Consider the following 25815-nt stretch of genomic DNA (forward strand, 5'->3'; position numbering starts at 1 on the left):
GTTCCTTTTCTTCACACCTCCTCGCCAACAGTTGTTATTTCTTGTCTGTTTGATAATAGACATTCTAACAGGTGTGAGGTGATGTCTTATTGTGGTTTTGATTTGCGTTTTCCTGATGATCAGTGATGCTGAGAACGTTTTCAGGTACCTGTTGGCCATTTGTATGTCTTCTTTGGAAGAATGTCTATTCACTTCCTCTGCCCATTTTAAAATCAGATTGTATGTTTTTTTTGCTACTGAGTTATATGAATTTTTTGTATATTTTGGAAGTTAATCTCATCAGATATGTGGTTTGCAAATATCTTTTTCCCATTCCATAGGTTGCCTTTTTATTTTGTTAATTTTTTCCTTTGCTGTGCAGAAGCTTTTTTGTTTGATATAATCCCACTTGTTTGTTTTTGTTTTTGTTGGCTTTGCTTTTAATGTCAAATCCAAAAAAATCAGTGCCAAGACCTCACTTAATATTAATAGTCTTTATGGTCTTTATGTCCATGATTTTTAATGGCCTGAAAGTATTGTATTATGTGGTTGTATCATAATTTAACTGTATCTCTATTTTGGGACATTTATATTACTTCCAATATTTTGTTGTTGTTATTATAAATACTCTGTGGTGAAGATCTTAATTTATAATTCTTATTATATATCCCTGATGATAAACTCAAGATAAACTCAAGATAAACTCTTCCAAGTTGTGTTACTTGGTTATAGAATATAAATGTTTGTAAGGTTCAACACACATTTTCAAATTGCTTTTCCAAAAGCCAGCAGTACCAACTCTTATCAACACTGGGTGTTCTTATGTGGTTTTCTTGTTTCTGCTTTTAGGTTTTTTTTTTTTTTTTTTTCATTTTTGCTAATTTGAAATGTAAACATTAGTACTTCATTTTTTTTTAGTTGCATTTCTTTGTATACTAGTGAGATTAAACCATGTTTTCACAGGATTATATGAAACATTTAAAAAGGCCTTTAAGGCGGCTTAACATTCTATAAAAAATAATGATTAGTTACATTTGTGAGAGAATGTCACTTACTGGATTTTTAATATTCGTAGATTCCTGAGATGTGCTTTTGTTGGTATGTCTTTCTTGTTGTAAACCTAAAGTATAAAATATGAAATACTGTAATTTTTATTATTAAAATTAAACTAAAAATTGTACATATTAATCCTTCAAACAGTTTTCTAAGTTGTATCAATATTATTCTTGTTAGCCAAAATTGGATTCTATTAAGACTTCTATTTCATGTAACATGTGATTTTAAGAACACAGCAGATAGACTTCACATCTTGACTTTTTTTCTTTCATTTTAATGTCCAAGACAGATAACAGTATGAGTGAGCCACGTGCTTTTTTTACACAGTTGGTTTTGACAGTTAAAAAGAAAATTGGACTTTCTTTCTCTTTCTAATGCAGTCTTAGAATTTTTTTTATCTTCATGTTTTTCATCCCTGTTTATGTTAGCTACACAAGAAAGCCCAGGACACTGATATCATTGGTTTACCTCCTGCATTCTTATCCAATACAGCTCTGTCCTCCCCTTTTCAGGCCCCAGTTTCTGTTCCTTCTGAATTTCTGAGACCCTTCCACTGGGCCATCAGGAGCTTACAAATAAGACATCAACAAAATTCCTATATTCTCAACATGTTCCTCGAACAAAAGTTTTTTAACTTCTTGTTCTGTCTCTTGGTTTTCCCCGTAAGGACAGTGCTGCCTTCTTCTGAAGCCTTTTGAAGTGTTGATTTTCCCTACTCTATATACCTTATCACTACGACTGGAGGTGGGATAGGTAACCTTCTTGTTCTGTATTGGTCTTTCCAGATCATTCTCCTTTATCTTTTTTAAAGACCCTTAGATTGGACTATCAAGCCATATGATTATACCTCCCTGCCATGCCACTTAACATTTCTTGGAGTTATCAACCAACACCTATATCATTGCCTTGAATTTCTTGAAGATTTTGCCTCCTTGGTCACAGTCACTCAATTACTATACTTTCATGATTCTTAGCAATTTCAGTATTCATACAGATTATCCTTCTAATACCTTGGTCTCTCAGTTCCTTGAATTCTTCATTCCAGTCACCTTTCCCCCTCCCCCAACTACACTAACATCTATTCTAAAGACCTAGCCAATATCAGTTTCTGTACCCTATTCATAATATCGGTTTCATGCATCTCAATCTCTGTGTATTACCTCCTGTCTTTTCAGCTCACTTTCTTTAGTAACCCAACATCAATAATTTTTAAACCTACACAAGACCTTAAAATAAGTTGATTTACCAATTTCGTATTTTCTCAACCCTCTTCTTTATCAGCTTAGATTCCATGCTCCATAAATATAACCATTACATTACATTTACTCTCTTCAACTTACCTGCCCTTCTTTTCAGTTATTGGGCGTGGTTGGGAAAACCCAGGTCTACTTAAATGCAAATCTCTATCCATCCATGGCTCAAATGAATGTGGAACAAAAGCTACAAATACACTGTGTCTCATTTTACATCCAGATTAACTATCTTTAAGTGACTTTTCTGTATCTTTCACATCCCATGTGAAATTCATTACCATATCCTATTCACTTTTTAGTCCTAACATATATTGAGAATCTGTCCCACTTTTTACTATATCTATTGCTACCTCTTTTGTTCAAACGACCATACTCTCTCTCCTAGATTAGAGCTCCCTCAGTGGCTTCTCTGCTTTACATTTGACCCTATGCAGTTTATTCTCAATAAAGCAGCCCAAATGAACCTTTTAAAATGTGAGTCAAATTATATCTTTTTTTAAATTAAAATTTATTGGGGTGACAATGGTCAACAACATTACATAGGTTTCAAGTATACAGTTCTGTCTTACATCATCTATATACCATGTTTCCCCGAAAATAAGACCTCGCCGGACAATCAGCTCTAATGCATCTTTTCGAGCAAAAATTAATATAAGACCCGGTCTTATATTAATTGTTGCTCCGAAAGACGCATTAGAGCTGATTGTTCGGCTAGATCTTATTTTCGGGGAAACGTGGTATTGCACTATATGTTTACCACCCAGAGTCAGTTTTCCTTCCATCACCATATATTGGAACCCCTTTAACCCTCTTCTATCCGCCCTGCCCCCTTACCCTCTGGTGACCACTAAACTGTTGTCCGTATCTATGAGTTTTTTTTCTTTGTCTTTTTCCTTTGTTGTCTTCAGATTTATATCCCACATATCAGTGAAGTCATATGGTTCTCAACTTTTTCTGTCTGACTTATTTCACTTAGCATGATAATCTCAAGATCCATCCATGTTGTTGCAAATGGCACTATTTCATCTTTTCTTATGGCAGAGTAGTATTCCATTGTGTCAAAACCCTCCAGTAACTTCCCATCTCTAGTAGAGTGGCCTACACATTCTGGGTGATCTGGTCCCTGGCTTTTTACACCTCATTTCCAACTGTTTCTCTCTCTTGCCAACTCATTTTAGCTACTTTGGCCTCCTGGCTTTTCTTTGAATATGCTAAGAATAATCTTTTTTTAGAGACTTTGCACTTGCAGTTAGTTCCTTCTGCTGGGAAGGTTTTTCCCCAGATAACCTTGCTCCATAGCCTTCTTAAGGTTTTTCATCTACTTGTTTAAAATAGTACTGCCTCACATGTCCCCTTCATTTTTCTCCATAAGATCTATCAGCATTTGCCATACTATATATTTTACTTATCAGTCCTTTTCCCTTCATTAAAATATTAGCTTGTTGTATCTGCAGCATCCATGACAGTGCCTGGTATTCAAATATTTGTTGAATGAATGAGAATGATCAATAAAGTGGTTATCCATGGGGCAGCCGGATGGCTTACTTGGTTAGAGCGCAAGCTCTCAACCACAGGGTTGCCGGTTCAATTCCCGCATGGGATGGTGGGCTGTGCCTCCTGCAACAAAAGATTGAAAACGGCAACTGGACTTGGAGCTGAGCTACGCCCTCCACAACTAGATAGACTTGGAGCTGATGGGCCCTGGAGAAACATACTGTTCCCCAATATTCCCCAATAAAATCTATAAAAAAATAATAAAGTGGTTATTCTTTGAAATTGTTAAGCACATGGGTAAGCAGGGTGTGTATGGTTGAGAACAAAGAAATTGCATGTATATAATACTGATGCCTTTGTCCTTCAGTTGCTTAGCTATTGGAAGGCTGTACACCAAAATGTTAACAGTAGTTGTCTTTAGTTAATGGTATTTTAAAATTTCATTTTCGTGATTGTTTTTCTGAATATTTGGGAAATGAGCATGTATTACTGTTATTAGGAAATTTTAATTACATTTAAAAAAATAAAATATAGGACCTAAGGAAAATGATGTGGTTCACTGAAGGACATAAAGGAAGCTAAATCATTGTAGCAGTAAGAGTGTTATCATATGTATGGCAGGTGGGTATTGGATAATAATTTTAAGTGTGCTCTTAAAAATAAAAGAAAAGAATGATTTTATTAGTGTCTCACTTTAACTTTACCTTCACAATTTATGTTTCTGGATTATTTAGAATGACGTACTCTCGTTACTGAGCCCTCTTCAGCATTGTCCACTAAATTCTAATACAACAGAAGAAAACTGTGTAGGGAGGTTCTGTGAGGGCCTTTTCTTTATCTGCTGTCTCATTTGTCAGAATCTCAGTTATTTAAAATAACTTGTGTCTGTAATGGTCTTTTACGTTTATACTACTGGTGGTGGCTTTTTTGAGGACCTAGATGTATCTTTTTCATCTTTGGGTTCTCACTACCTTCCACAGTACTTAGTATATAATAGGTACTCAATAAATGTTTGTGGAATAGATGCTTTTCTTTTTCAATTGATCAGTGATACACTAGTCTCTCATTGCTATCTTTATTAGGAAAATACTTTTGCTTGGATAGTAAATCCCCCAGTGCTGTAGATACACTTATGTGGTAGTTAGGAAATTGTGGGGAGGAGGGAGGAAAAGAGGAAAAAAGAGAAAGGAAAAAAACCACTGAACAATGATAGACTGTTCCATTAGAAAAGACAAATATACACACAATAAATGGCAAACTTCATTTAAAAAAAATTGGATAGTGATTTCATTGGGGATTTTTCCTAGTGACATGATTTGTTCTTACTCTTGTTGAATTAGCAAAGTATTTTAGCTTCAATATTATGATAAACTAGATGTATAAATGTCAGTGCTAATAGCTTAGTATTTTAGTCTTCTACAAATTGATGCCTGTGGTATCTGGACATTTTTTGGCCTGTTCTTGTAAATAAGGTCTCAGTGGTATTTAAGGAACAGGAACTTGTGGCCAGAAAAGAAAAAAGCTCCATATTATCCAAGCTGAGCAATATAAATGAGACTCAGGAATCCCCCACTAAATCAAAAATCTAGAGAAAGATCTCTTGAGCCTACAAACTAAAGACCTTCAATATAATTTTAAATAGTAAGAGAACATTTTTTAGTTGATAATCAATTGACACCATTATGTAGGCTTACTAGATTTGCAAATTTACAAGTTTTTACAAGTCAGTTGGGTCCCTTCCTCAGGAAATCAGTTTAACTTTTTTTTTCCTATATTGACTCAAAGAGCCCAGTTGTCCTTAAATCCTGTGAATATATTTGCCTTATAATTTGACGGCATTGAGTCAACACGCTAATAGGGTCTCTAGTGTTATAAAAAGAAAAACTGTTCAATAAAGGATCCCATTTGAGAAAATAGACTGTGCCGGATAAAACCAGTATTGGATAAGAGTACTGTGCTTTATTTTAAAGCACCTACAACTATTCAAGGAAATAAGTGCTTGCCCATGACTTTCAAAATGCATACTTGTAGGTTTGGAAAGCAGCTGAGGTGTGTCTTTGTGAAATTAAACCATGGCTGTAAATAAAGTAAGTAAACTATGAAATAGTGATATCTTTTAGCAGAAAATGAATTATGTATTTGTATTAACATTAGTATTTATAAAGTTTGCAGACCTATTCTAATTATTAAAGTAATTATGCTGTTTCAATCAAATATGCTTGGGTAAGTGCATCTTTCAATTAATCACTATGTTTAAACACATTATACTAAGTAAACCTTTTTTTAGTATCATCAATGTGCCTGAAGGTATACAGATAATAAGAATGATAGCTTCATTTTGTGAACACTTATCACGGCTGATCATTGTGCATTATACGTGCCTTAAGTCTCAAAGACTCTATATAAGGTAGGTATATTTGTTATTCTCAATTTTAGAGACTGAGGCATAAAGAGGTTACGGAAATTGCCCAAGATTACACAGCGAGGGACTAAGCTGGCATATAATATTGGAAAATAAGTCACACTTAAACATGTTTGAAATATATTGACTAACTCTAATATTAAAATTTTTTCTCTGTTTTTCACCTTTCTAGTTGATTTGGAGCATATGCGAACGGTAAAATCTGAAAAACACTTACGGTTTTGCCAGGAAAATGGTTTTAGTAGCCACTTTGTCTCAGCAAAGACAGGAGACTCTGTAAGTAGAATGAATACTGAATATTGTAAGTGAGATTTTACTTTTATTTACTAATATTCATAGGAAATATACTGTCATTACTTAACTTTTGGAACAAATTGAAGACATAAAATAGATTAGATATAACATGTTTATTCTATTTATATTACTTTAATAATTCATTAAACATAATTTTATGGTTATTTTAAAACATGAGTTTAAAAAGAATATAAATCACCCATAATCTCAGCAACTAGAAATGACCATTCATAACCTCATATAATTCCTTCTAGTCTTCTTTTCTGATGCTCATGAATATTAGAGCTACTGCCAGCAGATTGCATTACTGAGTGCTTACTGTGTGACGGGCGCCATATGACTCTGAGGATCTGTCTTTCATAGATGAGTCTTAGGGAGATTATGTAGTGTAGCTAGTAAGTGGGGGAGATAGGATTTGTACGCCTAAGCAGTGACACGTAAAGGCTCACTGGATTAACCACACTAAATATTTGTTTAAAAAATGAAGATCATAATATAGAAATAATTGTGTGTTTTAGTTATTTATTTAATATGTGTATCTGTAGAAAAATTTGTCATGTCTTTTAATATTATTAAATAGATTTCATAACCCACTAGATTTAATAATCCATGAAATAACTATTCAAAAATTCATTTGACCAAATTCATATTGTTGGACATATAGGTTGTTTCCCAGTTTTGACATACGTTAATGTAAAAGTTTGTCCACAAGCTTTCATGTTTTGATTATTTCTTTTGAAAAAGAATTAAAAAAAATTTTCAGTTACAGTTGTCATTCAATATGTTATTAGTTTCAGGTGTATAGCATAGAGCAGGGGAGGCCAAACTTTTTTCAACATTTTTCACCAACGGCCATATGCGGTAAAATACACAAACAGCCGGGCCACTCACTCGAGGTGAAGTCCGTATTGCCTCACCTGGTTTATTTAAGTAAACTAAATATATTTTTGGAATTTGCTGCGGGCCAGTAAAAAATGGATTGTGGGCCGCAGTTGGCCCACGGGCCGCAGTTTGGACACCCCTGACATAGAGGTTAGACATTTATTTAAGTATAACTTATGAAGTGATCACCGTGATTACTTCCTTTATATAGATTCCTTGAAAAAGAATTGAAACATATTGACAAATTACCACCAAAAAGGCTAAAGTAATTTATACCACCACCAACATTGTATAAGTGCCATACCACTATATTATTTTTTTTGACATTTAGGATTTATTTATTTTTAAATCTTTGTCAATTTGGCAAAAAAAAAAAAAAAAGAAGTATTTTGCTATTTAAATTTGAAATTTTCTGATTGCTATTGAGGTTGAAAATTTTAAAATTTCATTACCAATTTAGTTTTTGCCTATTACCTGTTTGTAATATTATATCGCTTAAAAAATTTATGGCCATTTTTATATCAGGAATAAAAGCCATTTGTCATAATTTTTGCAAATATTCTCCACTGCCCAGATTTTTGTTTGTTAATCTTCTTGACATTTTTCAACCAAAGAAAGTTTGATTTTTTTCCTGTGGTTTAATCTTTTTGATATTATTCCTGTACGATTTCCTTCGTGTTTTTTATGCTCAAGATAAATATTAAATAATATAAAGGATATTTAATCTTTGGGGGGAGTGTAACTCATTTAAATATTTGACTCCTTGGAACCCTTTCCCCCAGGATAACACAAACATGGGAACATACCCACACAGGTCATCAAAAAAATATAGTATCAATACTCCTTGATAAGTCTATCCATGGATTTGGGCTTCTACCCTCACTAATCTTACTAGAGGTCTTTGCCATTTTAGAATTATTTTAACTTTCAGTATTTTAGCTTGTGTTTAACTACTTAGCATTTTTTGTGTACTTATGTTGAACCACCCTTAAAAATCTTCCTTGTTTTCTTTTTAAATGAAACTTTGAAATGGTTTGTTCTTGTGGGATCCCTTTAAGATTGTAGTCATCTCCAAATCCAGGTTACTTCCCCTCATTGCTTGAGCTCCTGGCTTACTGTACTTTCTCTAATATTACCTTTGTCATTGTACTTAGTGATTTCAGTATCTTTGTCCTCCACCCCACCTCAGCCACTCACTCCCACGCGTTGTCATTATAAATCACTGCAGTCCTCCTTCCACCTCCCATCTTTATGTCAGGTATCCTACTCACCGACCACCATCTGTCTTTCCAGCTGACACCCTTGGATGCCCTAATGCAGTCAATCTGCAGCCCCAGCAGGACCTACAAGATGTGAACACTAGCACCTCTTCAGTATCCCTTACCTCCTTGCATGTCCTCAGTTTCCTCTCTTTTAACTTACATCTCATAACCAATCAAAATCATTGCCATGCATATACCCTTCATTCTCTTTCCCCTCGTTCATTTTATTGAACTCACTTGGCTAAACCTTAACTCTGGTTTAAATCAAGCCCCCACTTTTTTATGGCTGCACCCATATATTTGAACATGATCAGAGAAAAATACAGAGGCATGCTGGGGGTTTCACTTAAAATTCACCATCACTAACCTTCAGTGGGTCTTTAATGCTGCTCAGTAATTATACTCCATGTCCCTAGGCCATTCTCTCCCCCGTCAACTAATGCAACTAATGGCTGTTCAAAGCTTCTCTCTTTAGATCTGCAAAACTTCCTCATCCATTCTCTCCGCTGATGACCTCGTTTCCTATTTTATAATAAATTTGAAATAAATAGGGGGCAACTTCCACATACTCCGGTTACTTCATTTACCCGCCCTCTCCTTCCCACCCTGCGTGGATTCCCATATATTCTGTCTCTGCGGTTACTGTGGGATGCACTGTCAGTGCTCCTAGTGATAACGGACATTGCTTACTGTGTTTCCCTGAAAACAAGACCTAGCCGGACATCAGCTCTAATGTGTCTTTTGGAGAAAAATTAATATAAGACCCAGTCTTATTTTACTATAATATAAGACTGAGTATAACATAGTATAACATAACATAAAACAGCAGAGCAGAGCAGAGAGCAGAGCAGAGCAGAGCACCGGGTCTTATATTAATTTTTGCTCCAAAAGACTCATTAGGCTAGGTCTTATTTTCGGGGAAACATGGTAGTATCTCTCTCATTCCTGCATCATCATTTTTAAAAATCTCTACTGGATTTTTCTATCAGCATACAAAATATTATTGCTTATCTTAAAAACAAGAAAACTCTTGATCCTACATCTTTCTTTAGCTGTTGCCTTCTTTCCCCCACTTTCCAGTGGAATGTTTTGAAAGAGTTATCTCTAGTTCTCTGCTTTGAATTTCTTTTGAACAGTTCTAGTCAGACTTTTGCCCCTAATATTTCACCCAAACTGCTGTTATCAAGGTCACCAGTGACCTTTTTGCTAAATCCATCGGTCAGTTCTTAGTCCTCATCTTACCTGATCTCGTTTCCCCTATGCAAAATAGTTGTTCTGTCTCTCTGTTTTGAAATTCTTTTATCACTTAGCTTCCAGGATACTATTCCTCCTGTTTCTCCTCCTGCCTTGCTGAGTATTCTCCCTCAGTACTCTCCCTTTGCTGATTCCTTTTTATCTCTCCAACTTCTAAATATTGGAGTACCCTTGAGGCCAGTCCTTGGATATTTCTTTTTCTAAACTTACTCATTCAGTGACTTCATCTAGTCTCATGGCTTTGACCAGACCTATTCCCTGAGCCCCAAGGTATTCAACTGCCCATCCATGCTTAGATGCCTAATAGGCAGCCCCAGTTTAATTCAGGTCCAGAACTGAGCTCTTGATTATCCCCCTCAAATCTCTCCCAGTCTTCCCACTTCAATAAATGGCAGCTCTTCTGCCAGTCGTGAAGGCCGAGATTATATTGGAGTCACCCTTGACTTCTCTCTCCCCCTCTCCTTCCCCCTCCCCCTCCCCCTCTCCTCTCCCCTCTCTGCCTCACTCCCTCCTCCCTCCCTCCCTCCCTCTCTCCCCACCCCCAAGTCCTGTTAGTTCTACTTTCAAAATATGTCCAGACTTTGGTGACTGTTTCTTACCATCTCCACAGCTACCACTTTATTTCAAGCCTCCATTATCTTTTACATTAGTTATCTTTACTGGTTTCTCTTTTTGTACTCTTGATCTTCTCTAGTGAATAGTCAATAAAACAGCTAGATGGAATCCGTTAGATTAGAAGTCACATCCCTCCCATGGCTTCCATTGCACTCAGAGTAAAAGCCAAAGTCCTTCCAGTAGCCTACCAGATCTTACATGATTTGTACGCCTTCATCTCTCAGCTCATTTCCTTTCACAGTCCCCCTCTTTCCGTTCTACCATACTGGCTTTTCCTGTTTTTCCTTAAACATTGAACATCAGTGAACTATAATATATAATGCTTTTTGGGGTACAAATGACATTGGAGTATGTGTCCCTTTGATTAGAAATCAAAATTAAATTAATAAAATTGAGATAAATATTCAGTAAGTAATCATGAGGTAAATAGGGATAAGAAAATAATAGTATACTTAATGAAACAAAATCAAGTTATATATTGCAGATAATGTCTGGATTGGAGCTCTAGGAATCATAGACGACTCAGCATAAGCTAACTATGTATGAAAAGGCTGTTTATAGAAAAGTTTTTGTAGATTTTTTTAATGATAATGTATATTGCTTCTTTACTCTGAACTGATCAAATACAATAAGTATTACTAAGTTGTTTTGCTCAAGAGATGTGGAGAATTTTTTGAATTGATGAGAGCCCCAAAGATTATTAAAGGGTTGGAAAGTAAGAGCTTTTTAAGATAGGCTAAAGCCAGATCAAAAGACCAATACAGAGTTGGCAGTGAAAAACCCAGCTAGTCAAGTATCTAATGTATTCTTGTTTTCTGCAGGACTTATAGGAGTTTGTTCTGCTAGTATTTTTTTTTTTAAATGTGATAGTTGTAATTAATCATCTTACGTTAAATCTCTAAAAATGTAAGTTTTTAGGGATAAATGTGTATGTTTAGACCAATTCATTGAATTACACAAAATTTCAAAATGTCGGTTTAATCATTTAAAAAGATTTTACACTTAAAATTTTGCTGTATTTGAGAAATAAAGCTATTTTTGGAGTAACATATTTTTGCAATTCTTGCTGTTTATCATTGTTTAGAAAGTTCAATTTATTTGAAGGTAACTTAAGCATGCCTGTTTTAAATCATTTAAACCTATTTTTGTTATTAGGTCTTCCTGTGTTTTCAGAAAGTTGCTGCTGAAATCCTTGGAATCAAGTTAAACAAAGCAGAAATAGAACAGTCACAGGTGATTATATTGAACTTTGTATTTTAAAAAATAATTTATTCCTTAAAAGACATTAATTTTCACCACTGAATCTTTTCACATTTATGCATTCTATGTACATATCCCTGAAAGCCTTAGAAATAGATTATATGTATGAATCAGTGTTTATTGTAGAAGATGGAGGATCTTAACTTTTTGCCAAATTATGATATCCTTGAAACTTCAATTTGTCCTTTTTGTTGGAAAAATGAGATTATATAATATAAATTTTATCAGTGGTTAAATAATGAGTTAAGGGGCTGACCATATTGTTTTGTAGTTCTTTAAGTTCTTCCAGGATTGCTATACAATATTTTAAAAATAATTTATACAAAAATCCCAACTATTTATCAAAGTTTAGTCTTAGAATTTACTCCATTTGGTATCTTCCATGTTTGCATTAGTAAAACATTATTTTTTCAATTTTTGTTAAGTCTGTACTCTCTATTCTTCTCTAAAACATCCTCCACTATAACAATATTAATTATTGATGTTCTTTTATTGTTAGTGTAATGGTGTTAATTATTGAGAATTTCTGAATTTTTTCTGAATAATTCTCTGAGACTAAGAAATAAACAAGAATACCAACAGTCAAGCATTTAAAAATACCATTATAATAGCACACCAGTTCACGTTTGACGGAATGAAAAATCAGAGCAAGAGCCTGTAGTTTCAAGTTAAGCTTCAGAAGTGATTTGCTTAGAAGCAATAGATAAAGAACATTTTTCCTGAATCCCTTCCACTCCACCCTCACCCCACGCAGCCAAAAAGGTATAATTATCTTTTCCCATCCTTAAATATTTTTTTAATTCTTTTTGAGTTCAGTGTGTTATTTTCATGGTCACTGTGTGTGTGTGTGTGCCTGTGCATGTGTGTATTTTAAAACAATTAGGGCAAATATTTATTGAAAATTATTATGCTGATGTGGCTGTTTCTAGGACTTGATTAAAATATTTGGAACTCTGGAAATCTGCTACTTTTATTTCTCATTATTCAAAAGACTTTCATTTCAGCACTTACTATGGCTAGGTGCAGTGTTAAGATATTTTGTACTCCCAGGCACATAAAAATAGGTACTTGTTTTGGGCCTAGAAAGAGGTTTACAAGAAAGAAATCACCATGATTTGCTTGATCATACTGAACTTCACAGACCCTAGAGGTCGTGTGCATCCTCTGCTCTTTAGCTTTTCTAAGCTAATGTTTGGAAAATGATGTCTAGTTAATTAAAAAGTCCATGAATGATTATCAAATAATCATGAATGATTTATTGATCATATATTATATACTGTGGTATAGTGGTGGGACTAATGATTATTTAAAGGAGTATAAGATGGTGTCCCTGCCTTCAGTGATAAAATTAACACTGTGTCGGCCACGGTGTTACAATCTCATTTAATCCTCATATTAGCTCTGTAGGGCAGGTGGCATTTCATTATTTTATGGGCAGGAAACTGAGACTGTGGAAAGGTTTAGTAACTTGATCCATTAACCTGTGCTTAGGCAGTGGTAGAGGCAGGATTTTAACTCAGGCCTGACAGCAGTGCCCCTGGAGTTTCTACTCTGCCGCATTAGAGAAAGATGTGTTTACTGGGCAGATTTGGAGCAGCGGTGGATGGGGTGGAGAGGAGTGGGGTGGTGGGTGGTGGTGGTGGCAAGAAAATGGCTGCAAGAGAAGCTGGCATGAACAAATTGAAAAGCTTAGGTTGTATTTTGGAAAAAGAGGAATAGTTTGGCTAAAAATAAATGACCGTTTGTGTTGGAATGTGAGGGAATTTGAGAAAAGATTATGGAGATTTATGAATGCCAAGATGATAAGTTTTACCCAGCATATTGACAGTGGGAAAATATTTTTTAAGCAGAGGAATAAATGAAAGCCGTTTTCAGGTAGGATTAATCTAATTGGATGTTTTTGTGTGTGGTCGAATGGGAAAGAGATGGAAGCAAGGAGAGTAGGTTACTATCCTCAACGTGATAAGGACCAGAATCAGGGTGGAAGGGAAGGAATGGATGTAAGAGGCATTTTAAAGAAGTATCATTGGGGCTTATGGACTGACTGGATAAAAGAGAGAAGGAGAAGTCCAAGATCACTTTGGGATTTCCCACCTAAAGGAATGGAGAAAGGGGAACCCCGCCGACTGATGGGCCCGCCCTCCTCAGAGGAGAAAGTGTGCTGGTGCCTGAGCTCGAGGTGGTGCTCAGGTAGTGACAACTCAGAATAAATAGGTAAGTTGGATACCTTTGAAAGGCAAAAATTTAGGCAAGCTTTATTAATGTTCTTAGTGCATTCTTAGTCAGACTTAACGTCGAGGCATATTTTAACTAAAGAGGTATCAGATGTGTTAAGTACGTAACTCTCTAACCTCCCTGTGCATCCCAGCTTGTTTATTGGTGCACCCTGTAGTGTTTATTATACAATGAGGTTTAATTCAAGCTTTAGTTTGTTGATGGCATTTACTTTGAACGCGTTCATTTGAAGATGAATTCAAGCTACTAGAATCTTTCTCTACTATGTTTATCAGAATCTTTTGTGTAGGAAGCACCAAACCACTTTCCTGAACCCCGTGAATTTGGTCCCTTTTCCAATTAAATTATTGATTTCACAGTGGAAACATTTTTGAAAGTTCATTTCTTTAAAAAATGTTTCTAAAACGTACTTGCAGGCTGCATTGATCACAATGTTCATTTTTTTAATTGAAATGTATTTGACGTATAACATGTAAGTTTAAGGTGTACAACATGTTAATTTGATACATTTATGTATTGTAATATGATTGCCATGGTAGCGATAATTAGCACCTCTGTAACATTACATAATTATCCTCTCTTTTTAGCAGTTGGGATAATTAAGTTCTAGCCTCTTAGCAGGTTTGATGATGATAATGAAATATTGTTGTCTATATTCACTGTGCCGCACATTAGATCTCTAGGCCTCACTTACTACTCCTGGGAAGTCCGTACCCCTAAATAGCATCTGTCCTGCCCCCTAACCCCCATCCCCTGGTAACTACCATTTTTTTCTCTAGTTTTACAAGTTTGGCTTTTCAAAATTCCAAGTATACGTGATATCATACAGCATTTGTATTTCTCTTGTGTGACTTATCTCAGCATAATGTGCTCAAGGTCCATCCATGGTTTTGCAAACGGCAGGATGTCCTCCTCTCTCATGGCTGAATAATATTCCAGTGTGCGTGTGCGTGTGTCTGTGTGTGTATAGATGTGTAATTTTATTTATCCATTCATCTATTGTTGGACACCTAGACCTAGGTCATTTCCATGTCTTGGCTAGTGTAAATAACAGTGCGGTGAACATGGCGGTGTATATATCTTTTCTTTTCGGAATAGTGTTTCCATTTTCTTTGGATAAATATCCAGAAGTGGAATTGCTAGTTCATATGGTAGTTCTATACTATTTAGCTTTTTTGAGGACCCTCCATACTGTTCTCCATAGTGGCTGCACCATTTTACATGCCCACCAACAGCGCACAAGGGTTCCGTTTTTTTTCACATCTTCATTAACGTATCTCTTGCATTTTTGGTGGTAACTATTCTAACAGATGTGAAGTTGCACACCCGTGTTGTTAATTTGCATTTCCCTGATGATTTGTGATGCTGAGCATCTTTGTCATGTACCTTTTGGCCATTTGGATGTCTAGGACCAGGAAAAAAAAAAGACAAAGAAGTTCAGATTTTATATATTTGTGTGTGTGTGTATATATATCATATATATATATATATATATATCATATATGTGTATATATATATGTATGTTGTATATATATGATATATATTAAAACATATATATGGAGGAGGAAAGGGAGGAAGGGAGGGAGAGGGAGGGAGAGTTTATGCCTGGTTTCTGTGGGTTTTATGCCATTTGAAAGATTCCTGAGGAAATTTGGTATACTGTTTGAAATTGTTTTATTTTGATTTATTTTATAGAGAAGGAGCTAGATGGTAGATTCACCAGTCACATGGAAATTGATGCTACATAAATATTTATAAAAAGGCTTTAATTTTAGTTCCGTTCACTGATTACTTAAAGAGAATCTGTTATTTTAGTTCTAACCTAGATCGTTCCTGTTTGGGAGTCATATAAAATGAGTTATCAGCACATTTTGCAAATTTTGTAAGGAAGAGAAAGGGAAAGAGGGAGAAAAGAAAGGGAACGCAGTTTAAGTTTATGAATACAGCAAACATTTTTTGAGGGTTTCCTTTGTGCCAGGGACCACACTAGAATCTAGGGATACAGAGATGAGTAAGTTAAAGTCCATGCTCTCAAGGAGCCCCCAGAATAAACAGGGCAAATATTTAAACACTTAAGTCCACTCTCGTTGCATTTCTCACAATTCCCAATTTAGTTCATAGTTTCATTTTCATTGTTTATCTGTTCTCCTCTTTTCTTTCCCTTCCCCCAACCATTCTCCTCTAAGATAGTGTAAAAGTTGGGAACAGTTGTTAAAAAATGTCCTAGTTTCCCAGATTGTTCAGATGTTTTTGTTTACAAAGTAGTCAAACCTTTAGGAGAAAAAAATAAATGTACAACTGCTATTCTCTAGGAAGTCCAGCATTCAGCTTTTTAATAATGCAGTAGGTAATTTAAAAAGAAAATGCATAGTCTTGTACCTTTTCTCTTTCAGTGTGAATTGCAAGGAGGTTTTGCCGTATATATTTGGTGTTAAGAGTTCTTAATACATGTTTAAGCCTTGATATTTTCAGTTGCCAGTTAATAAACTATGAATTTCTATTTGGTTTGAACAAAGTATGCATTCGTTTCTTCAAAACAAAAATTTCTCTCATGTCTGAGGTACTAAACTTACTAAAAATATATGTTCCTTATGTGACCTCTGAATGTTTTCATGCTCTATATGAAAGTATGTAGCGTAGGGCATCGAGTGGGCATGCTCAAGATTTTAATTGTGTCTCACTTAGCACATAACTAGACAACACAAGTGCCTATTTAACCCCTGGTCCTAGGGGCCTTCTCTTCTTTTCTGCTTTATCTGAATACTGACCTTCCTTAGGAGCCATAAGGAACTGAGATTCTTCTTACCTAGATGTTCATCTTTTTATCATTTTCACCAGTATGTTTACAAAGACTGCGCTGTGATTCCTTTTTTATCCAAAACATCACTTGTCTTCCTTGCAGAACATATTTATCCACTTCGTACACACTATTCTAATCCTGGGATATTGAATATTGCTTAATGGATTTTCATATCATATCTTTTCTATTTACTTTTTTAGCTTATTTTTCCATATAGTTTTAAAATTCGATGGGACCTTAAAGGCCATGTAAACAAACCTTGTTTTTTACAGATTAGGAGATTGTGAAGACCAAAGAAGTGGAGTAACTTGCCTAAAGTTACGGATGTTATTGGCAGCATATAATGGCACATTATATGGAAGAAAGAGTAGCTTTCTTTAAGCTCCTACTGTGTGCAAAGTACCATAGTTTTAAAGATACTATGTCCATGTTTTAAATAGTAATCTGTAATCTTGTTACATTTTGAACGTATGTCAATCATGATATTCTTTAACAGGTTGCACACCTGTTTTCTTTGCTGGATTCTTACGCATCTCTAAAACAGAGATCATGTATTTATTTGACCGTATTCAATACCTAGACTAGTGATTGGCTTTGAATGAATGATAGTGACAAGTGTTTTAGCCTTCAGGGTATGTTTATTCCATATTCTGAGCATGACAAACTATGACTTTTGCAATGATAAATATGTTACTATCTGGATTAAGGCACAACTGCAGAATAGCAGTTGCAAATTTATCTTCAATGTCTTCCCAGGGTGCATCTTTATTCCTTATACCTTACTACCCCAGCTCCTAGGTTGCTTCCTTGCTTACCCTCTAGTTAGCTACCACTCCTTTCCAGCATCAACTAGCAATTACTCTCTGACATAATAAGGATTAAGCTGCTTTCAACCACAAAGCTTCTTTCCTCTGAGGACCACTTTATTATTTTCACTCCATTGACTAAAAGCAGAGAATAACTGAATGTACTTTTTGTGGCTCCAAAAATAAAAGTTGGTGTTTTGTAGGTAACATTTTCTCTGAAAACGTCAATTTACAGCTTGTAAACAGCCAACTACTGTGAAATCACCTACCATGAAGCTTATGGCATGGAAGTTCTGTTTTTCAACTTATAGAATGCAAAGTTTTGAATCTGCAGAGCCTTGATTCTGGCTTTCAGTTCAGAAACTTTATACAAAGCCTTATGCCCAACAGCCAAGGTCCCCAGGAAAGATGTTGCCTTTTTAGTTCTTCATTAATTTAATGAAAATTAATGGTGACTATCCAAGTCATTTATGTTAGTCAATCCTTTGACTAAAATGTCTTGACCAGAGGTCGGTAACCTGGCTGTGTTTATAAGATAGAGTTTAAACCAACATATTGGAGGATTAATGAGTTACTTACTGATTATGAAAATCCCTTCTCCTTATTGTAACCCTCAGTTTGTCATGAAACAATTAGGTTTGGGGAGAGCAGATAATGGTGGTCAACGTTTCATTGATGTCCTCCCCTCAGACCTCCTGTGGCAGCTGGTAATGCTTCTGTTGATAGCATCAGCTTGAGTGCATAGTAAATCACGAGTCTTGTCCAGAAGTCAATACTGCTCGCTAGAGAGCTGGAGGGAAGCCCACCCAAGGCTAATATACCATAGCATCCTGTTCATTTACTCCCAGTTGTTTATTCAATCTTTATAAATGTTATCACAAACAACAGCCCATATTAATGTATTTTTCTATGTGTGCTATTTAACAGATGCTGTTATGAAGGAAGAGTTTTCTGAAATAAGATATTTGAAATTGTAAGAAAAAGAAAGTGAGGATAGTTTCTTTTTTTCCTTTTTTTTTTTTAGGATAGTTTCAAATTTAAAAAACTTGGAAAGTTGTGTTATCTCTGTCATACTTATTTATCATATGTGGTCTTTTCATCCTAAGGGTTATAGCAAACAAAAACCTACCATGTTTCCCCCCAAATAAGACCGGGTCTTATATTAATTTTTGCTCCAGAAGACCCACTAGGGTTTATGTTCAGGGGATGTCATCCTGAAAAATCATGCCAGGGTTTATTTTCCGGTTAGGTCTTATTTTTGGGGAAACAGTAGTTTTGATTCTTTATTTAGCAAAACTTAGATATTTGAAAGCAGCACGTGTTGTGCTTCAGCACTGTATGTCAGTATTTTTCTTTCATGACAGAAAAGGGCATTTTGAACTTATTTTTACATGAAATTTGGAAGCCTGGACGTTAAGGTTGTGAAGAGTGGGGCAGTGAGCATCAAAAAGAAGTCTTCGACAAGTAATCAATATTATTAAATGTAAAAATGGTAAACGGCTTATGGCTTCCTCTGATATATGCATCCTCTCCCTACCTTCAAAGAAAATGAATTACTCCTGTCTCTATGTTACTATAACATAAGTCCACTAGTAAAGCCCTTAAGATAAGTGTAGCTGTGTACGTTTTTCTCTTCCCATTAGGTCCACAGCAACTTCTGGACAGATCCTGTGTAATTTACCTGTACATTTCCAATACAGAATGACTGGCACATAGTAGATCCTCAGTAATGTTTATTGAAGGAAATGGAATTAATACTTTTACTCCACTTTAGCATGGAAAAGCCCCGTAATTCTTGGTTGTCCCCTGAAATATTGCGCATTATATATATTATGTGTAATTGTGATATCAAAACTTGAACTCAGCAATTTGCCTGGGAGGTTCAGAAGACATGTCTATTTCAGTAAGTAAATAGAATTATAAAGAATAATGTTTCTCAGATCTTTGTTTATTTTTCTTCCTGTTATGTTCATATATTCTGCTGTTTCTTTTGTGACATGTTTAAATTTGTGTGTGTATTTCTACTTTGATGTTCTCTTCCATTTTCAATCATTGAACATACTTTCCGTTTTCTTTTTTCTTTCTTTCTTCTTCGTCTTGTTTATGTTGTATGTAATTGACAGCAAGTTGTCAGGGCAGAAATAATGAAGCACCCGGAAGAAGATTATCAACATACTAACTCGCCTCAGAGTAGAATCTGTTCAGTACAGTAGTGCAGGTATTAACGGATATTATTGCAGTTTTGGGGAGGAGGGTGGTGAGAACTAGTGAATGCTATCTTGTTCTTTTTTCGTTATGAATAGAGACGGTCAGATGATTATTGTATATTATTGGAATTAATATTGCATACGTCCTGTTTTAGAACTTTGAAAAATTGATCCTTTGCCAGGAGACTTATGAATTAAATAAGGACTTGGGAACAAATTAAAACAACATTTCAGTTACTTTCACACGTATTTGTCTTTATGGTTGTATTTATTACATGTGCAGTGAAGTGGAGAATTGAGGCAGTTATTTCATTATTCATTCCTTACCCTTTTTCCTGAAATAGCCTGGTAATTGAAAGAGTATTTTTAAAATTTGCCTTGAATTCCCCTTCTTTGTCTGCTTGTGTGTGCAGACTTGGTAATAGAGTTGAAAACAGTAAAGGATTTGTTTTAATTTAAATTATTACTTCGAGATAAATATTAGGGCATATTGCTAAATGTATCATTTAAGATAATCCTTGAATGTGGGTTAGAGGGAAAGAAGGGTTAAAAGTATCTTTTGGTTTAAATTATTTTAAAAACATGAGTATGAGGTAATTTTCTAAATTTCTCATTATTCTATATTTTGTTAGAGTCATTATTCATAACCCATTAGTGAGCTATTTGGAAGTAAGTTAGGGATTTGGGAGGAAAGTTTTAAAAATTGGCAAAGTCTTAAATATCGGATTGCTCAAAACATTTCTTTTTTATATGTGACTACTTTCACATTTACACCTCTTCTCACTAACTCACCAGTTGCTGTAAACATTCTAAAAACAGTTGTGGCTGGGTATAGTGGTTTATGGAAATATTAATAAATAATGAAATTTTTTACTTTCAAATAATGAGGTCATGTCTATCAATTAAAATTTGTGAATGATTGATTTTAATTTCTTTTCTTTAAATTATAACCAGGGTTTTACATTTTGTATTAATTTGTCAGTTTTTTATTAGACTTGTGATAACCTCAAGTTTCTGTCATTGAGCCAGGGAAGACTCAATACAGGAATTGCTATTGCATACTTAAAAAAACCAACAACAGCTCCTCCCCCCAATCCCAGCTCTACTTTAATTTGTTCTGGGTGATTCTTCTGATATCAGCTACTGCTTCATTTATGATGTCTATCACCAGGAGTTCACAAAGTTCAGAAAATAAAAATATACTTTAAGGAGCTCTTTCTAAAAGTTCTGATGTCCTGATAATAACTCTGTTTTCTTTTGTGACAGAGGGTGGTGAAGGCAGATATTGTAAACTACAACCAGGAACAACCTGTGTCAAGAACTGTTAACCCTCCTAGAAGCTCTCTGTGTGCGGTTCAGTGAGCGCCTTTTCTTTGGTCTTGCTAGTCCCAGCTGCCTGGGCTTGTGTGGGCCTGTGGGCCGGAGGATCGCTAGGAACCTGTTTATCTGTGAGCATCTCTGTAGCTCGGTTAACGCTTTCCTCCCAGCTCGCTCCATCACTGCGTGTTGCCTCACAGCCGCAGGCAGCTCCTTGGACGAAAAGAATTCAGCTTCGGGACCACACACTTTGAATTCAAAATGGAAAGCCCATTCTCTGGAGTTAGACTGCTTCACTGAAAAAGAATAATGTTGGTCCTCTTTATGTCCTCACTTCTTTTTTCCCAGATGTCAATTTTTTTAAAACAAATATGAAAACTATCCGAGTCTTGACCATCAGCCAGCGTATTGCCGCGGCCCAGCTTCCTTCGCTTCTCCGAACTCACACATGACAAAGTCCACTTCAGGGTGCAAGCATTTAAACGAGTAAAATGTTTTCTCTGCAGATACTTAAGGAGGCAATCTTCTGCTGTCTGTCATGAGCGAAAATATATAAAGCTGTATCTAACTCAGAATGCTTCAAATAAAGCTGTAATAGAAATATTTTTTTTCCATTTTATAAAAAAGGACCTAAATTGTTTGTATTGTAGCTGTAGCTCACACAGCAGTTAGTATTTGATATTGTATTTTTATTACTGCATCACGGTCATTGTATATTGTGTAAAAGTTCGATGGCTTTGTGAGTTTTGATAAACGTCCAGCTGCTGCTCCACACGGACTTTCCTGCAAACGGCGTAGGAGTCCTCCCAGAACAGGTGGTGACTGTTGTTGGATCATTGTGGGTCAGACTGGACCTGATGTTCAGAGTTTTTCTCCTGCAAATAAATTTATTTAAATTACTGTTTTGGGGGAATTTTCTTCCAGCCATCTTCCTTTTAGTTACAGGAAAACAGCGTGTTTTGAAATCAGTGATCGTGTGACGTTTAAAAAGCATTCTGTTATTTTGTGGGACCGATGAAAGAGCAGACTCCGTCGCCTGGCCTTTCAGGGGCTCTGTGTCGGCTGCATCCTCCCTCCCGCCCTTCTCATGTCACCCTGGGCATTGCCCACCTCTGTGCAGAGAAGAGAGCGCTGGGCCCACCCCTGCTTTATGATGCTGCTTGATGACGCCTGGCCTTCCCGTCTGCGTCGCCCGGAATCCCTCCCCCTCTCCACCTGGCTGCCCCTTGCCAGCGTGCCCTCAGGCCTGTGTCTTGGTCACAGGCCCTCAGGCCTGTGCTGTGGTTTTGCGCTCAGGCCCAGCGCCTGGCATGGGGGCTGCTTTGTATTGGCCACATCGAAGCAGAAATGAGTGCTGCCCCTCACAATGTCAGTCCGTCTCCACCATTGCAAGGTCCACGTGAGCAGCTCGGGTGGCCATTACCCTCCCTGCATTGACTCACCGTGACGCGTGTCCTTGTGTTTATTGTTTAACAGGCCGTGAGGTGATTGAAGGGGCCTCCTGAGCGGTGCCAGCACAGGGTGCCTCTCCCTCATGGGAGACTTGCCCCAAGTGTGTGCAGAAATTTGGGGCACCTAATTTTACAGGTGTGAGGGATTTTAGGAAACTAGTTTTTTCACATCCTGTGTGGCTGAGGAAAATGAAGTTTGGAGAGAGAAAAGAACTTGCCAGAGGTCATGGAATCACAGAGCCAGACCGCATAGGAAACGCTCTGTCTCCAGGCCAAGGTGACACTTGTCAAGAGTGATTTGAAATTTAAGAAAGTTTAAAAATTGTGACTGCTACCGTGTTTCCCCCAAAATAAGACCTAGCCAGATCATCAGCTCTAATATGTCTTTTGAGGCAAAAATTAATATAAGACCCGGTCTTATTTTACTATAATATAAGACCGGGACTTTATAATACTATAATATAATATATAATATCATTAATATAATACTGGGTCTTCTATTAATTTTTGCTCCAAACGACGCATTAGAGCTGATGGTCCGGCTAGGTCTTATTTTTGGGGAAACACGGAATGCTCATTAGGCAGCGAGTCCAATCTTTGTCTTCTTTGGTTTTTATAGATTTTTGTTTTGTTGCGATTAAGCATCCTTTTAATAAGCCTTCCCAAGGTGATGAACCCTTCAAGGTAGTTCAGTTTATCCTTCTTTTAACATCTTCCTAACATATGCTGGTCAGTCGGCTAGGGAGATCTTATTTTCTCTGTATTCTGTAGGAGACTATAAAGTGGAATAAAAGAGATCTCAACCCTCAAGGTTACTTTACAGTCTAGTAGGAGAGATGTTTGTTGTTGGTGCTGCTCTTTTAAAAGCTGTGATTAGTTGAAGTCTACTATTAAACTAAACTTGCTCAGGGTTTTATATTCAGTAAGAGGTGAGGCTGTGCTCTTTTGGTCATTTTGTGTTGTTTTCACATGTATGTGAAAACGTGAGGATTTTCACCTTTTTTCGGTCCAGTTATTGCAGTAGCTCAAAGGAATGACAACCTGCATATAAGATTGTACAAGCTAAATGCTACAGGCATTCTAGAGGAGGCAGAAAGAACTTACAGAAGGTCTCCGATCAGACCCAAGTACGTTGTGTGTTTATAAAGTTAGAGCACTGAATAGGGCTGAATGGGGAGGGAGAGAATGGCCTCCGTAAGATGCTCTGTCCTGGACATTTCCAGGCACTTGTCACATGAGCTATGTTTTTTCTGAGACCAATCTATAACGGGGGTGTCATCATCCTTGTTTCACACATGAGGACACCCAAGGTGAGAGAGTGAGTACACCAGGTCCCTCCTGGAGTCAGTGGGAGAGCCAGGATCCACACGAACCATTGCTGAGAGAGGACGGATGAGGCTGGACACCCATTCAGGCTGCCTTCCATTCGTGAAGATCACACAACTGACCTCCTTCCTGGGAGTTGACCAGGCCTGGGCGTTACATTGTTCTTTTGAGCAGTGGTGATGGCTAATGCTGGTCCATCCACCTTGTTCCACTGACCTCCTAGCCCAGCCGCGTGTGTCTAAAGAGGCTGCTGGAGGTGGTAAGTTTGCCCTCTGATCGCCGCGGTGAGGACAGAAAATTGCCCCCCGCCCCCACCCGCCTTTGGCCTCGTTGCTTTCATGTCTCTCCCAGCTGAACCTGACCCGTCACTGAGAGCCTTTGGCCCAAGGACAGCACGCACAGTGAACATGCAATATGGCACATGGCCAAAGCAGAGTTCTGAATTCCATATTACAATTTTACCCATACCTCGGGTTTTATTTTTGAAACAAAAACGTAGGATTCATGCTTATTTTATTTCGTTACCTCTCATGTCTACAGTTTTTAATTTAAAAAATTATAAGTCATTCCATCTAGTTTTAGGCACTTTGTCTCCTGAAGACGCATGCTATAAAGTTTCAAACTCATTGTGGTCACTTCTGCTGCTTATTGAACTTTGGAAAAACACAAAAGTTTTCAGCCAGAACTGGTCATTGGACGTTGCCTTTCCAGTGCACCCTCTATTATGTGTGGCGAACCGCTGTGGAGTGGTTTTTGGAGTGGCCCGAAGAACTCCTATGACTGCTTTATTATTCCAGGAGGAGGTAAGCCAGGGCCTTTTAAAGTCGATCACTGAAACAATGTGATGGAGCATAATAATTTGTGTGTCATTTAAAAATAGAAACGTTTTTTGGCCATAACCCATGCTAGTGATTGCTGTAATGTTGGACATCCTGGAAAACAGTTGCAAGATTCAAAGGAAATGGAAATGCAGACCGTCGAGCACTGTGGTAGACATTTGTCCATTGCCTACCCAGCATCCAGGTCACCACTCCTCTTAACAACAGTTTCCTGACTCCTGATGGAGTCCTCCATTTTCAACCACTCACAGCCCTAGGAGTGGATCCTCATTGGCTTAAACCCATTAGGATATTAATCCCTCCCAGTCTCACTGATTGGCTCAGAAATGAGCGAATAACTCCATTAGAGCTAATGAACTGAAGGGAACATTGGCTGAGGTTTCTGAAAAAGAAAAGAAGAAAAAAAGCTATCCCCTGAAGTTTCCAGATGACTCTTTGCCCCCTGGACTTGAAAGAGAAAGACGTAGGTCTGAACAAAACCGGCAGCATTCGTGAGGACGCACGCGGGGAGCCTGCCCGAATCCAGAGCTGAGCGGGGGGAGCAGAGGTGAGAAGTGGAGACAGTGGCAGTCCCTGACACTGAGCCCCAGATCCAGCCATGCCACGAATTGTTTAACAGCACGACTCAACTACTTTTTATCATTTCGGCTAGTGTCATGTTCCTTTGTTGTTACTTCTTACATAAGACTTTTCTGTACCAGGGCTTTGCTTGGCACCAACGGCAGAGATGAACACGATCTGTATTTTGGCCTCAAGAGCTTAGTCTAGGCACATGTATAACTCATTAAAATGCAATCAGACTGTTAAATGCTTCAATAAAACGAATATAGGAAGATGTGGCTTAGCAGGGAGTGTGAAAAAACGGATTTCAAGTGACAGGAATGAGGGTCAACAGTGTAACAGAATTGCCTTCAAAAGCTAATGTAATCGTAGGCTACATTCATGCAAAAAGAGTCTGTTCTCTGAGTTGTTTGTGCATATAAATCACCTGGAGAATCTTGATTCAGTTCCGGGTGGGTTTTAAAGTTCGGCATTTATAACAAGTTCCCAAGGGATACAAGTG

General features: G+C 36.9%; 1 protein-coding gene across 2 annotated transcripts in view; it reads left to right on the top strand.

The window, feature by feature from the left end:
• Window positions 1-22036, top strand: part of RAB28 (RAB28, member RAS oncogene family) — an 80441-nt gene extending 58405 nt beyond the window's left edge. For both annotated transcript variants that reach the window (XM_033106492.1, XM_033106493.1), the window contains exons 5-7: window positions 6377-6480; window positions 11667-11744; window positions 21086-22036. In XM_033106492.1, coding sequence (XP_032962383.1) covers window positions 6377-6480; window positions 11667-11744; window positions 21086-21181 — 278 coding nt within the window. In that variant the 3' untranslated portion in view covers window positions 21182-22036. The remainder of the gene's footprint in view (window positions 1-6376; window positions 6481-11666; window positions 11745-21085) is intronic.
• Window positions 22037-25815: the final 3779 nt, after the last annotated feature.

The sequence above is a fragment of the Rhinolophus ferrumequinum genome, chromosome 5 (assembly GCF_004115265.2).
Source record: "Rhinolophus ferrumequinum isolate MPI-CBG mRhiFer1 chromosome 5, mRhiFer1_v1.p, whole genome shotgun sequence".
Classification (NCBI taxonomy): Eukaryota; Metazoa; Chordata; class Mammalia; order Chiroptera; family Rhinolophidae; genus Rhinolophus; species Rhinolophus ferrumequinum.